Source organism: Triticum dicoccoides, chromosome 2B (assembly GCF_002162155.2).
Source record: "Triticum dicoccoides isolate Atlit2015 ecotype Zavitan chromosome 2B, WEW_v2.0, whole genome shotgun sequence".
NCBI classification, from domain to species: Eukaryota; Viridiplantae; Streptophyta; class Magnoliopsida; order Poales; family Poaceae; genus Triticum; species Triticum dicoccoides.
In genome coordinates this window covers 213,599,951-213,622,210 of record NC_041383.1, presented here as the reverse complement: position 1 = coordinate 213,622,210, position 22,260 = coordinate 213,599,951, and the positions used below count along the sequence as shown (strand labels likewise).

The following is a 22,260-nucleotide window of genomic DNA, read 5'->3' as shown; positions in this document are numbered from 1 at the left end:
GAAAATACCAAAATTGTGTTAGCATTGGCTGCCATCGTGTTAGAAAGAGCACGTCCTAGAAAGGTAAAATTCCCATTTCCGTTGCGGTGTCACCGGTCCAGGCCCAGATCAGATCCAAGCGCCATACACATCAGACCAAAAACAGATCTGGCCAGCACAGCACAGCACAGCACAGGACGGGACACTCCCAACAAATAGTGCACGCGCGCATGACGAAAGAGACAGATCTATGATTAAACAATGATGGAATAATACAATGAGGGGTAATAAAAATATAAATCAAATCTCATCAATTTGGTACACAGGAAGAAAGAATCCGAGGCGGACGTGCGTGAGTGGGACTACACAGGAAGGAGGAGGAGGAGATGCCGGCCCGTCCAGCCAGTTAGAAAAAATAGACACGAGATACAGCACAAAATGTGGTGGCGTTCCGGCGTGCACACACACAGACAGAGACAGCTCGTCCGAAAGGCCCGGTGCAGCGGCCGCATGAATGATTGCGTGTTCTCGTGGCGGGTCTCGACGGGGCCGGCTGGCCTCCCGCGTTCACCGGCTTTGCTCGTCTAGGCGAGGAGGGCGAGGAGGCCCAGCGCCATCGCGCACGCCGACATGATGCTTCCTGCCATGCTCTGGATCGCGCCCTGCAGTCACCAACGAACGAGGCAAATTTTAATCAGCAATTTCAAGTGGCAGTAAAAATAATCTGTGATTAGTAGTGGGAGCAGTGTCATGGAGGCTTCCGGAATGCATTGTTTACGGTCGCGGTACACGCTCGGAGTCGTAAATAGGACTAGTGGTGGCAGTGACTGACAGAAGCTTGACTTTAAAATGTTTAATTCTTTTATTTATTTTCCATTAACTGCTCTGTCCGTAGCAACGGCATGATGCACATGCGTGCCTGGCCAACATGTCGGGACGGGGCAAATGCGGATGCATCTACTGCCGCTGTTCTCACTCATCAGTCACTTCTCTAGTCACATGTCTGGTGGCGCCAACAAAGCTATGGTCCCACTAATGAGCAAGCCATTATGACACTAATTACTAAAATAGCCATCTAAGCACTCATAGATGTAATACTAAACTAAGTAGCCACTGTAAGTAAGAGCACTGCTAAGGACATATAATTACTAGTATTTCACTAACAGCGAGGTTCGGCGTCGTGTCCAACTACGTAGCAGTTCTTTGCCGAAAGAAAAAGAAACTACGCAGTATCAGCTGCGCCATCGGTTGTGAGCAATTGTGAAACTTCGACGGGTACTGTCGATTCAGATGGCGTAGTATAGAGGGTGGAGATTGGAACGTACCGCGGTGTCGTCGGCGGCAGCATCGAGTGCGGGGCCGGGGGCTTCGGAGTCGTCGGAGGCCGCGGGGGCCTTAGCCTTCTTGGACTTGGTGGGGGCCTCGGCGGCGACGGGAGCGGGGGCCGGGGCCTTGCTCTTCTTCTTCTTGGAGGATGACTTCTTCTTCTTCTTGGCCGGGGCGGGCGCGGGGGCGTCAGGCTTGGTGGGAATGGTGGCGGGAGCCTCGGCGACGGGAGCGGGCGGGGCGGCGACGGGAGCCTCGACCGGCGGAGTGCTGGCCTTGGGCGCCGGGGCAGGGGGCGAGGAGGCCTTGGTGGGTGGCGCCGCGGCGGGAGCCTTGGATGGTGCCGGGGTAGCCTTGGTGGGTGGCGCCGCGGCGGGGGCGGGGGTTGCGGGTGTGGTGGGAGCCGCTGCGGTCGGTGGGGTGGCGGCAACGGGCGTGGTGGCCGGCGCCGCGGCGGGCGCGGTCGTCTTCTTGGCGGGAGCCGCCGGTGTGGGCGTGGTGGTGGTGGGCGCAGCGGCCGGTGCCGTGGCCTTCTGGGCGACGGCGGAGTGCGCCGCGAGGAGGCAGAGCAGCGCGAGGCAGAGAGCGCCGGCGCGCGCCATTGCGGCTGTGTGTGTGCGTTCGTTCGCTCTCTGGGGCGAAGGCGAAGGCTCGGCTCTGTGCTCTGACTGCCTCTCTTCCTTTCTCTGGCTTTACGATGGGAGTGGCACACGCAGCGAGGGCGGTGATAAATAGCGCAGGAAAAGGAGGGAGGAAGCGGCGGGGAGGAGGTGCGGGTGCGGGTGCGGCGCCACAACTGCAGTGGGCCAGCGTGGCCATGTGGGGGTTGGTGTCGCCAGTTGGTCGGACGCGTTCACGTGGCTCGGTGGGGGTGGGCTACCTCCGAGCTCTGCATTGTTGTGTCTGTCTGTATAGAGAGAACGGTACTGTTGTGGGGGGAGAGAGAGCCGTTGGGGCTCTGTGTACGCATGCGCGCAGAACGGCCCAGAACCCGGAGAGAGAAGCGCAGAATATGGGCTGGTTGCCGCGCGTCCGCTAGCCGTTATGTGACATTTTTACAGTTTTACCCTTATGGGCATCTTCAAAAAACTGAGCCGGTGTATCATCATGAGATTTACGAAATCACCGTTAGCGCTTCGTCGTCGACGGGAGCGTCTCCTCCCACTGAAAGCGCATCACCGGTAAGTTAGAGATGGTGGACACATTTGTAATCTTGCAATGCATGGGACCGACTTATGATGGTTTCACATATTTGCCGGCGTCGGATACTAGAGGTGGTATTTTTGTGGCTTGGGACACAACGCGGGTACGCTTGACAATTTTTTTCAACGATTCCCATAGTATCATTGGGTACATCTCGCCCACGGAGGGAGTGCCATGGTGGCTAACAGTAGTATACGGACCGCAGGAGGATGAGCACAAGATCAATTTCTTGAATGAGCTTTCGGAGCGTAGATCGCTAAGCCCAGGGCATTGGCTAGTTATGGGAGACTTTAACCTTATCCTATACGCGGCAGACAAAAGTAACTCCAACTTGGACTGGAGAATGATGGGGAAGTTCAAGCGATTCGTTGACGATAACGCGCTCAAGTAGCTCTTTTTGCATGGACACGAGTACACGTGGAGCAACGAAAGGGAAACACCCACGCTCACAAAGATTGACCGCGCCTTCGTCTCCGTCGACTGGGAGCTTCAACATCCGGATTGCTTGTTGCAAGCGCTATCTACTGAGTACTCCGATCACTGCCCGCTTCACCTTGCGCTCCATGAGCGCATGCATGTCAGGAGGAGATTCGTTTTGAGAAAATTTGGGTCAAGATGGACGGTTTCTTGGATGTTGTCAAGGAGGCTTGGGTCTGCGATCCGGATATCACCGATCCCTTCATGCGACTTGACATCATGCTCCGCAACACAGCCCGAGCTCTTGCAACATGGGGACAAAAGGAGATAGGTAACATAAAACTGCAAATTGCAACTGCCTACATAGTCATCTTGCGGTTTGACTGTGCTCAGGAGAGTCGAGCGCTAACGAAGGAGGAGAGATGGCTTAGAAGGACGCTTAAGAAGCTTGTGCTGGGGTTGGCATCCCTTGAGAGGACCATTGCGAGACAGAGATCGAGAATCTCTTGGCTGCAAGAAGGAGACGCAAACACGCAACTGTTCCACTTGGTTGCAAATGGGAGACGAATGAAAAACTACATACCCTCCTTGATCATGGACGGGCACATCATCACAGATCAGAAAGGCAAGGAGGAAGTTTTCTACAATGCATACAAAGAGTTGCTCGGCAAGGATAGTGCCCGAGACTTCACACTTGATCTGGAGGACCTGGGTGTCACGCGTATTGATCTTTCGGAGCAAGATCGTGTGTCCTCTGAAGATGAGATTTGGGGGGTAATCAAGGATTTACCTTCGGACAAGGCGCCTGGGCCGGACGGGTTCATTAGCCTATTCTTCCAAAAGGCTTAGGAGATAATCAAGGAGGATATAGTTGCGGCGGTCCATAAACTTTTCCTTGGTAACGGGAGGGGGTTTGGAAGGCTTAACCAAGCTTTGATCACACTTATACCTAAGTCCTTGGAAGCGAGTGTTGTGTTTGATTTCAGACCTATATGCCTTGTGCACAGTATGCCCAAGATAGCATCCAAACTGCTGACAGCCAGGCTAAGGCCACGCATGGGAGAGCTTGTTCAGACAAACCAGTCCGCTTTCATCAAGGGCAGATGCTTACACGACAATTTCCTCTTGGTTCGGCAAATGGCGCGTTCGATGCATAGGAGGAAAGCCAAGGGAGTGTTGCTCAAGCTTGACATTCCGAAAGCCTTCGATTCTCTGGCGTGGCCGTTCTTATTTGAGGTGTTAAGGGCTAAAGGCTTCTTGGAGCGTTGGATCTCTTGGATTGCGATTTTTCTTACTACTGCCAGCTCGAGAGTTTTGGTGAATAGCTGCGCTGGCGACAAATTCATGCATGCCAAAGGGCTTAGGCAAGGGGACTCGATATCCCCATTGCTGTTTTTTATTGCCATGGACGTTTTAACGGTTATCATCAGCAAGGCGCATGAGGCCAGAGTGTTGAGTACCATCAATGGATGTAGCCCTATGCAGCGCTTGTCCCTGTATGCGGATGATGTGGTGCTCTTCATAAAGCCAACTTGGCCAGATCTCATGTTCGTCAAGGAAATTCTCACCATATTCGGAGCGGCATCAGGGCTCAAAGTAAACTATGCCAAATCTGCAGTGATCATGATCAGGGCTGAGAGTGAGGATGAGGAGCTTGTCAAGTCTGCAGTGCCATGGAAGATTGACACCTTTCCGTGCAAATATCTAGGGCTCTAGCTAAGCATAAAATAGCTAAAAAGATCCGAGTGGTAGCCTATTGTTGATACAACACTACACATTTTGCCAGGATGGCAAAGGGGCCTGGTGACGAGGCCTGGGAGGCTCATACTTGTTAACCAAGTTATGAGGGCACGTGCTACACATCACCTCATGATCGCGGAGGCACCAAAATGGGCTCTGTAAAGAGTGGACAAAGGTTGTAGGGCTTTCTTCTGGGCCGGGAATGAGGCGGTGAATGGGGACAAATGTGTTGTCTCATGGACTAGGGTGTGCAGGCCAAAGCACATGGGAGGGCTTGGAGTCATTGACTTGTCTAAACACGACATCGCATTAAGATTGAGATGGGAATGGCTCCGACGCACGGATGAGTCTAGGCCTTGGCAAGGCCTCAACTTGACCGCAAACAAAAAAGTTGGACCAAGCCTTTGGGAGCCTAGTTAAGTGGGAAGTTGGATCCAGAGGCAAGACCTTGTTTTGGAAAGACCGATGGATACATGGTGCAACAATCAAAAAGATTGCCCCATTGGTGGTGGCAAAGGTGCGGACACAAGTAGAAAACAGGAGACTCGTGCGGGATGCGATGTACATGCATGCATGGATGGATGATCTTGTAGGAGACCTGTGTACGGAGGGTCTCACTAAGTTCATCGGGCTTTGGGAGATACTCATGGAGGTCCAGCTGGATGATCAGATTGAGGACCGTCCCATCTAGGCTTGGAATGCATCGGGCGTATATATTGCATCCTCGGCGTACAAGATGTTGTGTGTGGGAGGAACTAGATTCCATTCCTTTGGGGCCATATGGAAGTGTTGGGCACCTCTTGCGTGCAAGATTTTCATGTGGCTAGTGCTACGTCTTGATCTTGCGTTGGTTTTCCTCGAAGAGGAGAGGGTGATGCAGCAAGTGTAGCATAAGTATTTCCCTCATTTTTGAGAACCAAGGTATCAATCCAGTAGGAGGCTCCTCAAAAGTCCCACGCACCTACACAAACAAACTAAGAACTCGCAACCAACGCAATAAAGGGGTTGTCAATCCCTTCACGGCCACTTGCGAAAGTGAGATCTAATAAAGATAGTATGATAAGATAAATATATTTTTGGTATTTTATGATATAGATGCAAGAAGTAAAGATGCAAATAAAAGTAGATTGAAGGCAGGTATGATAAGAGATAGACCCGGGGGGCATAGGTTTCACTAGTGGCTTCTCTCAAGATAGCATAAGTATTACGGTGGGTGAACAAATTACTGTCGAGCAATTGATAGAAAAGCGCATAGTTATGAGATTATCTAGGCATGATCATGTATATAGGCATCACGTCCACAACAAGTAGACCGACTCCTGCCTGCATCTACTACTATTACTCCAAACATCGACCGACTCCTGCCTGCATCTAGAGTATTAAGTTCATAAGAACAGAGTAACGCATTAAGCAAGATGACATGATGTAGAGGGATAAACTCAAGCAATATGATATAAACCCCATCTTGTTATCCTCGATGGCAACAATACAATATGTGCCTTGCAACCCTTTCTGTCACTGGGTAAGGACACCGCAAGATTGAACCCAAAGCTAAGCACTTCTCCCATGGCAAGAAAGATCAATCTAGTAGGCCAAACCAAACTGATAATTCGAAGAGACTTGCAAAGATAACTCAATCATACATAAAAGAATTCAGAGAAGATTCAAATATTATTCATAGATAAACTTGATCATAAACCCACAATTCATCGGATCTCGACAAACACACCGCAAAAAAAGTTTACATCGAATAGATCTCCACAAGAGAGGGGGAGAACATTGTATTGAGATCCAAAAAGAGAGAAGAAGCCATCTAGCTAATAACTATGGACCCATAGGTCTGTGGTAAACTACTCACAACTCATCGGAGGGGCAAGGATGTTGATGTAGAGGCCCTCCGTGGTTGATTCCCCCTCCGGCAGAGTGTCGGCGAAGGCTTCAAGATGAGATCTCGCGGATACAGAAGGTTACGGCGGTGGAAATTGTGTTTCATGGTGCCCCTGAATGTTTTCGGGGTACGTAGGTATATATAGGAGGAAGAAGTACGTCGGTGGCCGATCGAGGGGCCCATGAGACAGGGGGGCATGCCCTACAGGGGGGGGGGCGGCCTCCTATCTCGTGGGGGCCTCGGGTGCTTCTTGACTTGCACTCCAAGCTCTCCGGATCACGTTCCTTCCAAAAACCACGCTCCCGAAGGTTCGAAATACTGAAATAGGCAAAAAAACAGCAATATGGGTTGGGCCTCCGGTTAGTAGGTTAGTCCCAAAAATGATATAAATGTGTAAAATAAAGCCCATAAACATCCAAAAGGGGTAATATAATAGCATGGAACAATCAAAAATTATAGATACATTGGAGATGTATCAAGCATCCCCAAGCTTAATTCCTGCTCGTCCTCGAGTAGGTAAATGATAAAAGAGAATTTCTGATGTGAAATGCTACCTAGCATAATTCATAATGTAATTTTATTTATTGTGGCATGAATGTTCAGATCCAAATGATTCAAAATAAAAGTCCATATTGATAAAATAAATAGTAATACTTCAAGCATACTAATCAAAGTAATCATGTCTTCTCAAAATAACATGGCAAAAGAAAGTTCATCCCTACAAAATCATATAGTTAGGCTATGCTTCATTTTCGTCACACAAAGATGTTCGCAACTTCTATACCCCCGATGACAAGCCAAGCAATTGTTTCATACTTAAATAATCTCAAACTTTTTCAACCTTCACACAATACATGAGCGTGAGCCATGGATATAGCACGGTGGGTGGAATAGAATATGATGATGGGGATTATGTGGAGAAGACAAAAAAGGAGAAAGTCTCACATTGACGAGGATAATCAACGGGCTATGGAGATGCCCATCAATTGATGTCAACATGAGGAGTAGGGATTGCCATGCAACGGATGCACTAGAGCTATAAATGAATGCTCAACAAAAGAAAACTAGTGGGTGTGCATCCAACTTGCTTGCTCACGAAGACCTAGGGCATTTGAGGAAGCCCATCGTAGGAATATACAAGCCAAGTTCTATAATGAAAAATCCCACTAGTATGAAAAAGACAACTTATGAGACTCACTCTGTGAAAAACATGGTGCTACTTTGAAGCACAATATATGAGACTCACTACATGAAGAACAAGGTGCTACTTTGAAGCACAAGTGTGGAAAAAGAGATAGTAACATTGCCTTATTATTATTATTTTCTTTCTTTTTTTTCTTTTTCTCTTTTTTTTGGGCCTTTATTTTTTTTGGTCTTTCTTCCTTTTTTCTTTCCTTTTTCTTTTTCTTTGGGAAATGCTCTAATAATGATGATCATCACACTTCTATTGATTACAATATAAGGATTACAACTTGAAACTAGAACAAGATATGACTCTATATGAATACCTCCGGCGGTGTACCGGGATGGTGCAATGAATCAAGAGTGACATGTATGAAAAATAATGCATGGTGACTTTGCCACAAGTATGATGTCAACTACATGATCATGCAATGGCAATATGACAAAAGTAAAGTATGTCATGATGATGATGAACGGAACGGTAGAAAGTTGCATGGCAATATATCTCGGAATGGCTATGGAAATGCCATAATAGGTAGGTATGGTGGCTGTTTTGAGGAAGATATAAGGAGGTTTATGTGTGATAGAGCGTATCGTATCACGGGGTTTGGATGCACCGGCGAAGTTTGCACCAACTCTCAAGGTGAGAAAGGGCAATGCACGGTACCGAAGAGGCTAGCAAAGGTGGAAAGGTAAAAGTGCGCATAATCCATGGACTCAACATTAGTCAAAAGAACTAATATACTTATTGCAAAAATTTAGAAGTCATCAAAAACCAAGTACTACGCGCATGATCCTAGGGAGATAGATTGGTAGGAAAAGACAATCGCTCGTCCCCGACCGCCACTCATAAGGATGCACAAGCCAGGTACACTTCATGTTTCAAATTTGTTACACAACTTTAACCATGCGTGCATGCTACGGGACCTGCTAAATTCAACACAAGCATTCTTTGAATTCATAATCACCCAACTAGCATGACTTTAATATCACTACCTCCATATCTCAAAACAATTATCAAGTATGAAATTGATCATAGCATCCAATTCACTTCCTATGATAGTTTTTATTATACCCAACTTGGATGCTTATCATTCTAGGACCAACTTTATGACCATAGAAAATACCATGCTGTTCTAAAAGACTCTCAAAATAATATAAGTGAATCATTAGAGACTAGCAATTTCTTCAAAATTAAGACACCACCGTGCTCTAAAAGATATAAGTGAAGCACTAGAGCAAAAACTATCAAGCTCAAAAGATATAAGTGAAGCACATAGAGTATTCTAGCAAATTCTAATCAAATAGGCTTCTCCCAAAAGGTATGTACAGTAAGGATGATTGTGGTAAACTAAAAAGCAAAGACTACTATAATACACGACGCTCCAAGCAAAACAGATATCATGTGGCGAATAAAAATATAGCTCCAAGTAAAGTTACAAATGAACGAAGACGAAAGAGGGGATGCCTTCCCGGGGCATCCCCAAGCTTAGGCTTTTGGATATTCTTGAATATCTTGGGGTGCCATGGGAATCCCCAAGTTTAGGCTCTTGCCACCCTTTGTTCCATAGTCCATAAAAGCTTTACCCAAAACTTAAAAATTTCACAACACAAAACTCAACAGGAAATCTTATAAGCTCCGTTAGTGAAAGAAAACAAAACCACTACATAAGGTACTGCAATGAACTTATTATTTATTTATTTTGGTGTTAAACCTACTGTATTCCAACTTCTTTATGGTTTATAAACTAATTTACTAGCCATAGATGCATTGAAATAAGTAAACAACACACGAAAAACAGAATCTGTCAAAAACAGAACGGTCTATAGCAATCTGTAACTAACGCAAACTTCTGGAACTCTAAAAATCCTACCAAGATAGGAAGTCTTGGACAATTTATTTATTGAACAGAATCAAAAAGAATCAACGCAAAAGCACGTTCCTGTGATTTAACAAAATTATATTCGTGCGCGCAAAGTTTCTGTTTTTCAGCAGAATCAAATCAACTATCATCGTAGGTTATCCTATAGGTTCTACTTGGCACAAACACTAATTAAAAGATAAAAAAATATCTAAATAGAAGGTAGATGCAAGATTTATTACTAAACAGGAGCAAAAACATAAAGAAAATTGGGTTGCCTCCCAACTAGCGCTATCATTTAACGCCCCTAGCTAGGCATAAAAGCAAAGATAGATCTAACGAGTGCCATCTTTGGCACTAAATTCATAAGTAGCACGCATGATAGATTCATAAGGTAATTTGACTTTCTTTCTTGGAAAGTGCTCCATGCCTTTCTTTAAGGGAAATTGGAACCTAATGTTTCCTTCCTTCATATCAATAATCGCACCAATCGTTCTAAGGAAAGGTCTACCAAGAATAATAGGGCAAGAGAGATTGCAATCTATATCGAGAACGATAAAATCTACGGGCACCAAATTTCTATTTGCAACAATGAGAACATCATTGATTCTTCCCATTGGCTTTTTAATGGTGGAATCCGCAAGGTGCAAATTTAAAGAGCAGTCATCAAGATCATGGAAACCTAGAATATCACATAAAGTTTTCGGAATCGTGGAAACACTAGCACCCAAATCACACAAAGCAAAACACTCATAATCTTTAATTCTAATCTTTATAGTATGTTCCCACTCATCATTAAGTTTTCTAGGTATAGAAACTTCCAAATTAAGTTTTTTCATCATAAGATTGTATCAAGGCATCAACAATATGTTTGGTAAAAGCTTTATTTTGACTATAAGCATGAGGAGAATTAACAACGGATTGCAACAAGGAAATACAACTTTTTAAAGAGCAATTATTATAATCAAATTCCTTGAAGTCCGAGATAGAAGGTTCAATATTATTAGAAGTTGAGGATTCTCCAATCTCACTTTTACCAAATTTAGCATCAAGATCTAAAGATTCTGAATTCTTGGGACGCCTTCTAGGCAAAGTTGATTCATCATTAGTCCCATAATCATAAAAATTCATATTGCAAAACATAGATCTAATAGGAGACGCATCAATAACTTTAAGATCCTCATCATTATTTTCACGGAAACTAGAAGAACACGCTTTTATAAAGCTATCTCTTTTAGCACGCAATCTAGCGGTTCTTTCCTTACACTCATCAATGGAAATTCTCATTACTTTGAGAGACTCATTGATATCATGCTTAGGAGGAGAAGATCTAAGTTTAAGAGAATCAACATCAAGCGAAAGTCTATCAACGTTCCTAGCCAAATCATCAACTTTGAGCAATTTTTCTTCAAGCAAAGCATTAAAATTCTTTTGAGAAATCATAAGTTCTTTCACACTATTCTCAAAATCAGAGGGCATCTTATTAAAATTACCATAAGAATTATTGTAGGAATTTCCATAATTATTAGAGGAATTACTAGGGAACGGTCTAGCATTAAAGTTTCCTCTATAAGCATTGTTTCCAAAACTATTCCTACCAACAAAATTCACATCCATAGATTCATTATTATTCTCAATCAAAGAAGGCAAAGGCATATCATTGGGATTAAGAGGAGTATTTTTAGTAGCAAACATCTTCATAAGTTCATCCATCTTTCCACTCAAAACATTGATTTCTTCTATAGCATGCACTTTTTTACTAGAAGATCTTTCGGTGTGCCATTGAGAATAATTAGCCATAATATTATCAAGTAATTTTGTAGCATCTCCTAACATAATTTCCATAAACGTGCCTCCCGCGGCCGAATCTAAGAGATTTCTAGAAGCAAAGTTCAAACCGGCATAAAATTTTTGTATGATCATCCATAAATTCAAACCATGAGTAGGGCAATTGCTAAGCATCAATTTCATTCTTTCCCAAGATTGGGAAACATGCTCATGATTAAGTTGTTTAAAATTCATAATATCGTTCCTAAGAGTGATGATCTTAGCTGGAGGAAAATACTTAGAAATAAAAGCATCTTTGCACTTGTTCCAAGAATCAATACTATTTCTAGGCAAAGATGAAAACCAAACTTTAGCATGATCTCTAAGTGAAAACGGAAATAACTTCAATTTGACAATATTGTTATCAATATCTTTCTTCTCTTGCATATCACACAAATCAACAAAATTGTTTAGATGAGTAGCGGCATCTTCACTAGGAAGGCCGGCAAATTGATCTTTCATAACAAGATTCAACAAGCGGTATTGATTTCACAAGACTCAACATCATTAAGAGGAGCAATCGGAGTACTAAGGAAATCATTATTATTTGTATTCGAGAAATCACACAATTTGGTATTATCTGCGCCATGGCAACAAGTAATCCAACACACAAGCAAACAAAAAGAGGGCAAGTGAAAAAGATAGGAGGAGATTGGGAAAGAGATGGCGAATAAAACGGTAAGGGTGAAGTGGGGGAGAGAAAAACGAGAGGCAAATGGCAAATAATGTAAATGCGAGGGAGATGGGTTTGTGATGGGTACTTGGTATGTCTTGACTTGAGCGAAGACCTCCCCGGCAACGGCGCCAGAAATCCTTCTTGCTACGTCTTGAGCTTGCGTTGGTTTTCCTCGAAGAGGAGAGGGTGATGCAGCAAGTGTAGCGTAAGTATTTTCCTCAGTTTTGAGAACCAAGGTATCAATCTAGTAGGAGGCTCCTCAAAAGTCCCACGCACCTACACAAACAAACTGAGAACTCGCAACCAATGCAATAAAGGGGTTGTCAATCCCTTCACGGCCACTTGCGAAAGTGAGATCTAATAAAGATAGTATGATAAGATAAATATATTTTTGGTATTTTATGATATAGATGCAAAAAGTAAAGATGCAAATAAAAGTAGATTGAAAGCAAATATGATAAGAGATAGACCCGGGGGGCATAGGTTTCACTAGTGGCTTCTCTCAAGATAGCATAAGTATTACTGTGGGTGAACAAATTACTGTCGAGCAATTGATAGAAAAGCGCATAGTTATGAGATTATCTAGGCATGATCATGTATATAGGCTTCACGTCCATAACAAGTAGACCGACTCCTGCCTGCATCTACTACTATTACTCCACACATCGACCGACTCCTGCCTGCATCTAGAGTATTAAGTTCATAAGAACAGAGTAACGCATTAAGCAAGATGACATGATGTAGAGGGATAAACTCAAGCAGTATGATATAAACCCCATCTTGTTATCCTCGATGGCAACAATATAATACGTGCCTTGCAACCCTTTCTGTCACTGGGTAAGGACACCGCAAGATTGAACCCAAAGCTAAGCACTTCTCCCATGGCAAGAAAGATCAATCTAGTAGGCCAAACCAAACTGATAATTCGAAGAGACTTGCAAAGATAACTCAATCATACAGAAAAGAATTCAGAGAAGATTCAAATATTATTCATAGATAAACTTGATCATAAACCCACAATTCATCGGATCTCGACAAACACACTGCAAAAAGAGTTTACATCGAATAGATCTCCACAAGAGAGGGGGAGAACATTGTATTGAGATCCAAAAAGAGAGAAGAAGCCATCTAGCTAATAACTATGGACTCATAGGTCTTTGGTAAACTACTCACAACTCATCGGAGGGGCAAGGATGTTGATGTAGAGGCCCATCTAGCTAATAACTATGGACCCGTAGGTCTGTGGTAAACTACTCACAACTCATCGGAGGGGCAAGGATGTTGATGTAGATGCCCTCTGTGGTTGATTCCCCCTCTGGCAGAGTGCCGGCGAAGGCTCCAAGATGAGATCTCGCGGATACAGAACGTTACGACGGTGGAAATTGTGTTTCATGGTGCCCCTGGATGTTTTCGTGGTACGTAGGTATATATAGGAGGAAGAAGTACGTCGGTGACCGCCCGAGGGGCCCACGAGACATGGGGCACGCCCTACGGGGGGGGGGCTCCTATCTCGTGGGGGCCTCGGGTGCTTCTTGACTTGCACTCCAAGCTCTCCGGATCACGTTCGTTCCAAAAATCACGCTTCCGAAGGTTTCATTCCGTTTGGACTCCGTTTGATATTCCTTTTCTTCGAAATACTGAAATAGGCAAAAAAACAACAATATCGGTTGGGCCTCCGGTTAGTAGGTTAGTCCCAAAAATGATATAAATGTGTAAAATAAAGCCCATAAACATCCAAACGGGGTAATATAATAGCATGGAACAATAAAAAATTATAGATACGTTGGAGAAGTATCAGCTAGCTGTGCAATATCATCTCTGGACATCAGACAGGAGAACCAGGCACAGTTTACAGGACCAAATCTCACAATGCTACATGTGTGACCAAGAGGAGGACACGGTTGATCATATATTGCTGCAATGCGTCTTCTCGCGGCAAGTGTGGTTTCGTTGCATTGTCAGGATGGGTATGACGACAGACCTATGCCCAACTAACAACTCGAGGCTGGTGCAGTGGTGGACAGAAGGTAGAAAACGAATAGATAAGCAATCCCGGAAAGGCTTTGACACTTTCATGATGCTAATCTGTTGGACGTTATGGAAGCAAAGGAACGCGAGGGTTTTTGGCACCAGAATGATCAAGAATGAATGGGATACGGTGGACATGATCTTCGATGATCTCAGGACATGGGCAAGAGCAGGAGCGTTTGGAGGACATCTAGATACATAGTAGTCGAGTAGACTTAGGGAGTGGTGTGGAGGGTTGGTTAGGGTCGACTTGTGACCCCTAACTAGCACATGTGTAATCTGTTGTACATATTTTTCTCCCTTCTATAAAGCTAAGGTACGCCATTGGCATACCCTCGAAAAAAAAGAAAGCGCATCACCGAAAATCCTAAAATAAATCCAGAAATAAAACGAGAACTAGGACTTGAACACTGATGGGTTGGGGATACCACCGTCCCTCTAACCATCCAACCACAAGTTGGTTTGTGATTAAATACAGAGAGAATTCCTTATTTAACACCGGCTCTAAATTTTATGCCCAATTTGACATCAAAAAATGATTTCTTTCCTATATAACAACGAGTCTAAATTTTATGCCTTTTATGACACTTCTGTCCATTTTGAGTCTAAATGACACCTGAAAAGACCCATTTGCCCTCATGTGGTCTGTTTGTGTGCACGTGTGTGTGCTGGTGCTGCTGCTGTGTGTATGTGCGCGCGTGCATGTGCACGCGCGCACGTGTATGCTGGTGCTGCTGCGTGTGTGATGTTGCATGTGTGTTTGCTATCGTGTGTGTACGTGTGTGTGTGTGTGTGTGTGTCAATGTGTGATGTTGCGTGCATGTGTGATGTGTGCATCTGTGCTGCTGCGTGTGTTGCTGGGTATGTGCTGTTGCGTGTGTACGTGTGCTGTGTGTGCTGTTGTGTGTGTGCGCGTGCATGTGTGTTGTTGCGTGTGTATGTGCTGCTGCCTATGTGCTATGGCCCACGCACTGATGCTGCGTGTGTGCGCTACTGTCCCGCACACAGACATACCACCTGAGGGGCAAAAGGGTCTTTTCAGGTGTCATTTGTGCTCAAAATCAACGAAAGTGTCATAAAATGCACAAAATTTACACTCTTTGTTAAATAGGGAAGAAAATAACTTTTTTCGTGTCAAATAAGGAAACCGAATTTAAGATAGTGTTAAATAAGGATTTGTTTCTTAAATATAAGTTAGTACCACTATTTTTGTTGCATCAAACAACCCTTTATCGCATGGTGCAAGATGGTACCTCCTATGTAAAAAACTAGATCGGGATCACGCCTTGGCGCGAGGGTGCCGGTCCCAACGCTTTGATCAAGAAAGTAATGATAAATTAGTAGAAAATACGGTTTAGCGCTGGAGTCACTGCCTGCTAATAACCCACCCCGGTTGCTCACAAATTGCAATCGGCGTCTAAGACTTTCATCGATGAACAGAACAAAACATGAATAATGGGCATCCATTGTAGCTACCCTTCCCTGTCCCATGCCCGTACCAAAGAGGCCATTAGACATGAATAAAAGGATTGCCAGTACACAAAACGCGATGAAGACCGGACAGGAAGCACAAGTGCAAGCCAAGTATACTTACGCCATAGCAGATGAATAAGACAGGTACCCAGAGATCTCACCAATTTTTACAATCTTAATACCTGAGGGGCATCCAAGAGAGCTCAGGGACGGACAAAAGGGCAAGGAAATGTGCACGATTGGGACAGATGGATGATGCGTTCGATGACGTGTGGTCAACAGTCTGTTAAGATTAGACTCTGGATGATCACCGAGCTGGCGACACCGGCTTCCTCGATGGTGTTGGTCACGTCGTCGAGGGGCTTAGGGGGGAACCCGACCTGTAGGGTGTAGTCATTTATTTCTCCTGGCCTTGTCGTGTCGATGAGCCCGCACGTCATTGATCGTGTGGCTTGTGTTGAAGCGCGCAACCAGACACGGCTGCAGTCTGCCAACCTGATCTGGAGGGAGGTTGATGGCAAAGAATCATCCACTAATAGTCTTGGGCATGGCGGTGGTCGCAGTGCTAAAAGCTGCAGCCGTATGAGCGATATCCGAAGGAGCAGAGTTTTCAGATGGTGCCGCGATAATTATTCCCCGTCTTTGAAATGGGGAAGGGCGCTTGACTGGCTCCTGTGTTCAGGTATCGATGATTATTGCGACGGCGACAATTTAAGAAACATATGAAGCGCCAAAGAAATTACATGATACTCACATGACATTTTTATTCTTTACGGACAAGATTTACGTTCGCCTTAGATATTGCGCTAGCCGGCCCAAGCTCAGTTGGCGTTCAGACTTCAGCATGCTCTAGAGAAAGAGAAAAATCAAAAGATAGATAAGTGGATGACTTGCATTCGATTCATCACAAGCAGATATAACAACAACAAAATGTGATGGAATAAAAGAACAAATGCATGTTCCACACACTTTATAATATGTCGAAAATGTCTATCTACACTAAAAACAGAAACAAGAAGTCCGAGGAGCCATTCTTAGATGCAACCATGCTTTTATAATAGAACCGACAACAGTAAATTCCATCATGAATAATAGTAGCTATCATGTCAAAAAATATTTAACCCACACAAGCAGCAACATAAACTTACATTGTTCTGTGTTTTACCTGATAGAGTAAATTGAAAAAAACACTGTATGCCTCTTCATCATTTAGCAACAACACTGCACCAATAGAAAAGGTAAGAATAGCAGTGTAACATGGTTCTGTATTCCAAAGAAGTATGCATCATGATCACCATACAATTATGTATAAAGGAACAATATGCAACGACACACACAATAAGCATTTGGAAATAAGATACATGATACACACATGCATAATCACTGTGTTTGAGTTATCTAGAAATATTATGCAACTACACACATAGTAAACATTTGGAAATTAGAAACACAACAAACCCATGCATAAATGATGTATATGAATTCTCGAGCTTACAATAGTTGGCATACCCTCTGTACGTTTGCTTTCTACTCATCAACAATTCACATATAATTAGCCTCTAGTATCAACCTACAAAATCATTCTACGTGGCTGACGGCGCTGATCATCTGGTTTGACTCTAAAATAGAACCGAAGATTATTTTTTTCGTTTTTGCAATTTGTAAAAACTACAGTATTGCTATCACTTTCTAAAAAATAGTGTATGCACAAGCGAAAATGAGTCATGACTGACTATAGGCATATAGTGCAAACACTGGCACATGAATGAATCATCTGACTCTGTTCAGCGATTATTTGCCACACTTTCTCATTAGTCATTACTAACACAACCTAAACATCAGATGTAGAGATGATGTTGCCGGTGCAAGAAAAAAGCCAACCAAATTCGCATCTGTCCTCCAACAGTGTTATAAAATACACATATTTGTCCTGCTAACAACAATAAGAAATAACTGGAAAAAATGCAATTCTTTAAGGGGAACCATGCAATGCAAATTTAAGGGACTGATTAACATTTATAGTATGCTAAATCATGCAACAATAGTTATGGGACAATACTCAGCTCCATAAGATGATGAGACTAATGGTTTTCTTATGTTTCTCTCCATGAAGAAGAAGAGGAGGAGGAAGAAGAAGACACCTCTCACTCTCTTGCTCACGAGCTCCTTGGAAGAATCATTGAGGAGCCCAAGAAGCTCATCGACGACGAGGAAAACGGGTGGTGCAGCATCGAGCAGGTGCGGCGGTGGCAGCCAGACCACCTCGAGCACCACGGCTCGGAAGCCAAGAGCACGATCAGACAAAATCAGAATGGATTAACCAGCAAACCCTAGACAAATCCCTAAAAAACAACAAAGCCATTCAACCGACAACTTGATGCGAATGAGCCTTTCTAGCATAACAAAGTGCAACTTACTCTTAACCAAATTAAATAAAGAACCAACAACAAATAATAAAATATCAAGAACAACTCATATGCAATAAAGATATAACCGAAAAGAAATCTTTACATAAGACGGCTATAAACACTGGAGCATAAATAAGCAACGCCTTTAAATACAAATAAAAAGAGTTAAGGGATCATTGCATAGTGGGCTCAGATTTGCCTTTCCTCGATCATATAACCTACCCCCGTCATCTCTTATCATCAGGTCAATATGTTTATCCAATGGAGCTGCCCTGGTTATCACTCAACAAGAATGACCATCCAAGGACAAATCAATAGGTATCATAGGATCAGAAAGGATTCTAGAGACAAGAGGGAGGATCCAATTTGATACCCACAGGTTAATCATCATCGCCCTAGCACGAACGCCACTGATCAATTTAGCAAATCCAGGAGCATAGCTATAGGAATAGACCACCCAAATGTAAACCAGGGCACCACAAGAGCTCCTACGATAGCAACTGAACATGAACAGCTGCCTGCAAACCCCTAGAATAGCATGGATCCACAACTACAAAGCTCAAGTAGGAACCGATGCAAGAGTAGGGCATAGAGCAACAACCAGATGAGCACCACATCAACACAGCCACGACCATGTCCCATATAGTAGCTGAAGCAGGGGAGCAGGAGGAAGACAGAGCTCACCAAGGGAGGTTGTAGTAGAGGATAGTGGCGGCTAGGGTTTCAACCAATCGGTGAAGTGAGGACCAGAAGGAGAAAAAGCACCCATCCACCAAACGACACGCGGATACCCACCAGGTGAAATACCCAAAATACCCTCGGCAGGAGGCACGTTATTATGTGCGGTGGCGCAGGATATTTACCGCCGGCGCGCGCGTGAATGGACGCACCGGCCGCACTTGCTCGCTGACGGACGCGACCCACCCGCCAGGACCCCATAGGTCAGTGAGATCTGGTCAGACGGAAGGAGTAACCGACACGCGAGCCAGGCGGGATCAAACATGCTACAGGGGGACATGATTTCGATCCGACGGCCGAGGTCTTCCAGTGGCTCGATCCGACAGCCAGAATCGCATCAAGCAAACCGATCCGACGACCGAAAAGCTCTAATTGCTGTGAGAGCTTGTAGGAATGCTCGTGAATTCTGGAACAAAGGGTTCAGGGTTCATTGCATAGTGGGCTCAGATTTGCCTTTCCTCGATCATATAACCTACCCCCGTCCTCTCTAATCGCCAGATCAATCTGTTTATACAGTGGAGCTACCCTGGTTATCACTCAACAAGAATGACCATCCAAGGGTAGAAGAACAAGTATCACATGATCAAAAAGGATTCTAGAGACAAGAGGGAGGATCCAACTTGATACCCATAGGTACCTCGATTGCTCGAAGGCACACTTATTTCAGCCATTAATCATCATCGCCCTAGCACGCACGCCACTTATCAATTTAGCAAATCCAGGAGCATGGCTATACGACCAGGGCATCCACATGTAAACCAGATCATCACAGGAGCTCCTATGATAGCAACTCAACAAGTACAGCAGCCTGCAAACCCTAGAATAGCATGCATCCACAACTACAGGGCTCAAGTAGGGACCAATGCATGACTAGGGCATAGAGCATCAACCAGACGAGCACCACATCAATATAACCATGGCCATGTCCAATACAGTAGCCGAAGCAGATGAGCAGGAGGAAGATGGAGCTCACCGTGGGAGGTTGTAGCCGAGGCAGTACTCAGTGGGCACCAGGGTTGCGCCTGAACGCCGTCCAATTGGCGAGGAACCGCGTCGGAGTTGCGCTTTGCACCGCCCAACCGTTCTTCAGGAGGCCCATGTTGACGGCTGCCTCATCACCTAAAGGAATCAAACAGTTAATAATCCAGATCATAGGCGTGTTTCCCAAACACTACATCATTTCACTTTGCTCAGGATTTAATATTAGGTGCACACAAATTAAAGGCCTATATTGATAATTAAAAAAACTAATTAAGAAGAATATATTAGCAAAGAATAGAAGGAAAAAAATAAAGGCTCTTAGCAATGCAATCATAGAAAAGTGCACAACAGGAAAGGAAGACATGCAGAAATCAGGAGCTATAATCATTGCTACCTAGCAAAGCTAATGAGCACGACATAGTGACACCAGAATGTACATGAGTAGTACTACTCATTTTGACTCGTGGCATGAGATGCTGAGAAAGATCTAAACCAAGAAAGAGTACATATGAAGAGCGAAAGAGAGGGAGTGCACCTTTCCCACACACGCCGCTCCTCTCACAAGAAGGAATAGCATTAGGCATGGAACAGTTATGCAGTTTCAATAAAACAGAAGCCGAGAGGCAAAGGACCATAAGAACCTGGATGGGTTGGGCCTCGATGGAAACTGAGTATTGATCCATACATGGCGTAGGTGCACCACTATTGATCAACTTCAACACCACACCGACAGCCCGTTGATGACCCACAAGTGTAGGGGATCTATTGTAGTCCTTTCGATAAGTAAGAGTGTCGACCCAACGAGGAGTAGAAGGAAATGATAAGCGGTTTTCAGTAAGGTTTTCTCTGCAAGCACTGAAATAGTAGGTGATAGGTAGTTTTGTGATAAGATAAATAGTAACGAGCAACAAGTAAATAAAGTAAATAAAGTGCAGCAAGGTGGCCCAATCCTTTATGTAGCCAAGGATAAGCCTGGACGAATTCTAATAATAATAAAGGAGCTCCCGAGGACACATTGGGAATTATCGTCAAGCTAGTTTTCGTCACGTTCATATGATTCGCGTTCGGTACTTTGATAATTTGATATGTGGGTGGACCGGTACTTGGGTACTGCCCTAACTAGGACAAACATCCCACTTATGATTAACCCTTATTGCAAGCATCCGCAACTACAAAAAGAAGTATTAAGGTAAACCTAACCACAGCATTAAGCGTTATGGATCCATATCAACCCCTAACGAAACAACGCATAAACTAGGGTTTAAGCTTCTGTCACTCTAGCAACCCATCATCTACTTATTACTTCCCCATGCCTTCCTCTAGGCCCAAATAATGGTGAAGTGTCATGTAGTCGACGTTCACATAACACCACTAGAGGAAAAGACAACATACATCTCATCAAAATATCGAACGAATACCAAATTCACATGACTACTAATAGCAAGACTTCACCCATGTCCTCAGGAACAAACGTAACTACTCACAAAGCATATTCATGTTCATAATCAGAGGAGTAATAATATGCATAAAGGATCTGAACATATGATCTTCCACCAAGTAAACCAATTAGCATCAACTACAAGGAGTAATCAACACTACTAGCAACCCACAGGTACCAATTTGTGGTTTTGATACAAGATTGGATACAAGAGATGAACTAAGGTTTTGAGAGGAGATGGTGCTGGTGAAGATGTTGATGGAGATTGACCCCCTCCCGATGAGAGGATCGTTGGTGATGACGTTGGTGATGATTCCCCCCCCCCCCGGAGGGAAGTGTCCCCGGCAGAACAGCTCTGCGAGAGCCCTAGATTGATTCCGCCAAGGTTCCGCCTCGTGGCGGCGGAGTTTTGTCCCGTAAGCTTGCCCACGATTTTTTCCATGGTAAAAGTGATGATATAGCAGAAGATGGACGCCGGAGGCCCACCAGGGGGCCCAGGAGATAGGGGGCGGGCCCTATAGGGGGGCATCCCCTATCTCCTGGACAGGGTGTGCCCCCTGGCCTATTTCTTTTGCTTAGAAATTCTTATTAAATCCAAAAAGTTGTTTCGTGGAGTTTCAGGACTTTTGGAGCTGTGCAGAATAGGTTTCCAACGTTTGCTCCTTTTCCAGCAAGAATTCCAGCTGCCGGCATTCCCTCCTTCATGGTAAACCTTGTAAAATAAGAGAGAATAGCCATAAGTATTGAGATATAATGTATAATAACAGCCCATAATGCAATAAATATTGATATAAAAGCATGATGCAAAATGGACGTATCAACTCCCCCAAGCTTAGACCTCGCTTGTCCTCAAGCGGAAGCCGAAATCGAAAAATATGTCCACATGTTTACAGATAGAGGTGTCGATAAAAATAAAATACGGACATGAGGGCATCATGATCGTTCTAATAACAACAACATAAATAGATTTTATCATATGATTTCCTATGCTCAAGTAACAAGCAATTCACAATGTCAAGTATGGTTCAAAAACTTCATTGGGAACTAACAAACTATAATCTCAGTCACTGAAGCAATTGCAATTTATCGTAACA

The 22,260-nt window shown here is 44.2% G+C and overlaps 1 protein-coding gene across 1 annotated transcript; it reads right to left on the bottom strand.

Annotated features, from left to right (window-relative positions):
- Nucleotides 1-210: 210 nt before the first annotated feature.
- On the bottom strand, nucleotides 211-2,004 carry LOC119363142 (classical arabinogalactan protein 9-like). The gene is made up of 2 exons (XM_037628454.1): nucleotides 1,305-2,004; nucleotides 211-641 (listed from the first exon to the last, which is right to left on the bottom strand). The coding sequence occupies exons 1-2, from the start codon at nucleotides 1,905-1,907 to the stop codon at nucleotides 564-566; spliced, it is 681 nt and encodes a 226-aa protein (XP_037484351.1). The 5' UTR covers nucleotides 1,908-2,004; the 3' UTR covers nucleotides 211-563.
- Nucleotides 2,005-22,260: the final 20,256 nt, after the last annotated feature.